Consider the following 2,467-nt stretch of genomic DNA (forward strand, 5'->3'; position numbering starts at 1 on the left):
CTAACCCTAACCCTAACCCTAACCCTAACCCTAACCCTAACCCTAACCCTAACCCTAACCCTAACCCTAACCCTAACCCTAACCCTAACCCTAACTACATTTCCGGCGATACATCTCAAGCGAGGGCTTTATCATCTCCTGGCGCCGCATTTCATATCGTATCTGCATTAAGGTTTTAGATATGCACATACCTCGGTTGCCTTCTTTTTCGCTTCCCTACCTTATACCGTCCTTCCTTTTTTCAAAAATCACGCCGACAAAGGACCTTGATTAATCTTGAGCCATAATTACACATCCTATCTCTTCGCCCGCGGACTAGTAGGATCTGCGCCGAGCTAAAGGCCTCTTCGAAGCAAAAGCTATACCGCAATTCCCGTATTACGATAGTATAAAAACCGAGAGGCGCAAGCAGGGAAGGTTCTTCAATCCTTACTAAGACGGTAATTAGCCCGATCGCTGTTCGAAACATCCGCCGTCTTTGCCCTGCGGATCCCAGCAGATCGCGGCAGTGTTACTAAAATCGCCGTACAATCGTAACAATCTCGACATAGTCGCAGACGAGGCTAGGTATTATCTAGAGATGGAGAACACCGACATGCATACGGAATTCGAGAGCAAGGTCACCTCTTCTAGCGACTTCGAACAGGCTACAATCGGCGCTGAACAAACCCAACCGAACAGTCCAAACAGCCCTGCGATCCCCCTCTCGACTATGCCGTCAGTTGGCCCACAGATATCTCTTAAGGATGTTGAAGTAAAGAAAGACTCCAACACAAGCCCTCTACCGAGAATCAGCAACCGAAAGCGCGATCGTAGCTTCATCTCGCCTGATGTAGCAATGCATCTTGAGGCTCAAAGCCCCTCAACCGCCGCCTATAGCGAACCACACTCAATAAAGCGTCAAGCCAGTCCGTTCGAGCGTGGAGGATGGATCCCTCGATCCTTACTCGGCGATAGCGAAGACTTACAGGAGTGCGGTTCAAATCTGTCCGATGTGCTCATAGCGAATTACGCATTCTACGTATATGATGATTCGGTACAAGATCACGGGACATTCAACATTGGCCAGTGGCGAAACCATCAGAGATGCTTGTCACCTGCATATTCTGATGTGTCCTCAAACGCCAGTACTGTAGTGCTTCCGTTGCCCGGCGAACATAATCTGTCTTGCTAGTCGGTTGCCTGTCGGACGGCTGAAACCGCGAGGGAAAAAGCTCTAACACGCGACGCCTCGCGAAAACGCCCCAGGAGCGAGCCTGACGAGGACGGGGACGCCCAATCCCGCAGGTCCAAACGTCGCAAGATCAAGCATTGGCAGGACCCGCAGGTCCGCACGTCTGAAGCAACTAGTGAGAAGATCCAACCCTGCACACATCTGCGCAAGCAGCCCATAGGAAACTCAGACTCCTAGGTCAACGACCGTCGACTTCGAGGAAGCGTAGGAGTGAATCACTTCGACACCTTAACCTTGCCAGAGAAGGTGACCGCTGCAAGCGGAGTGGGGGCGTCTGGAATCCTGCACGGACATCGCTCAAGGCCCTCGTCGCTTTCTGCATAATCTTTGCAATGACCGCGGTAATCAACAGGCCTGTAGGCAACCACCATTTCATCTATCCACTCTTCCGCACTCGATCGCAAAATCAAAATCGGGGGGAGGACTAAGGTGTTTCTTGATGCACGTTTTTGCGGCGTTGTCTCGACAAGTAATGAAAAGACCATTCCCGTTCGAGTCAGGGAACGCAATAAGTGCGGTGGTGTCCTCAAGACCACACTAGTTGAAGGAAGAAAAGGTGGCTAGTTCGTGCGAGAATGCGTGCACCCCTGCATCGACCTCGCAGGGGTACTTTGATCAGCTAGAAGTGTTCTACACTGCCCTGCACTGCCCCATCAGGACACCGCCATCGCGCGGCCGCCTAAAAGGAGTACACGAAAGAGCATTCCCTCTAACGCTTCCCGAGCACGAGTTCAGCGGATGGTCTATGCGAAACATCCTCAGTCTAATGCTAAATGCAGGATCCTGTACTCGACACCCTTGTATCTTATTCCGCAAGGAAGACGGAAATGATGCGACGGTTGCACTGCTACAATCGTAGCTAGATGCGTACCGATAGTCGCAGCCCTTTAGCTCGAACGTGAGCGGGCCCGCGATCACATAAATGATCGCTACGGTACTCTAGGAATATCTTCACCCCTGTATCTATTATTAGTCACAACGACTACATCGACTACACCTCTGTCCCCCGACCCAAAGACTAGCCTCTTACCGACCCTTTACAACGTCCGAGGAATATCGGGAAGACAAGAACAGTAAGTCGAATGGGGAGCGAGCTCAATGCGAGATGTCGGCGGTCGACCAGACAGTCTTACAAACAGCCGTCGATAAATCTCTAGATAACCAGCCTCATAAATGTCTCAATTGCCGCTATCCTAACACTTGAAAGCCTGGTCATCCAGGTCTGGCCAGCCG

General features: G+C 51.3%; 1 protein-coding gene across 1 annotated transcript; it reads left to right on the forward strand.

Moving 5' to 3' along the window:
• Nucleotides 1–580: 580 nt before the first annotated feature.
• Nucleotides 581–1,174, forward strand: K489DRAFT_399878 (uncharacterized protein; the record flags this gene model as incomplete). The annotated part of the gene is made up of 1 exon (XM_033606976.1): nucleotides 581–1,174. The coding sequence occupies one exon, from the start codon at nucleotides 581–583 to the stop codon at nucleotides 1,172–1,174; it is 594 nt and encodes a 197-aa protein (XP_033460951.1).
• Nucleotides 1,175–2,467: the final 1,293 nt, after the last annotated feature.

The sequence above is a fragment of the Dissoconium aciculare genome, assembly GCF_010015565.1.
Source record: "Dissoconium aciculare CBS 342.82 unplaced genomic scaffold K489scaffold_4, whole genome shotgun sequence".
In the NCBI taxonomy this organism is placed as follows: Eukaryota; Fungi; Ascomycota; class Dothideomycetes; order Mycosphaerellales; family Dissoconiaceae; genus Dissoconium; species Dissoconium aciculare.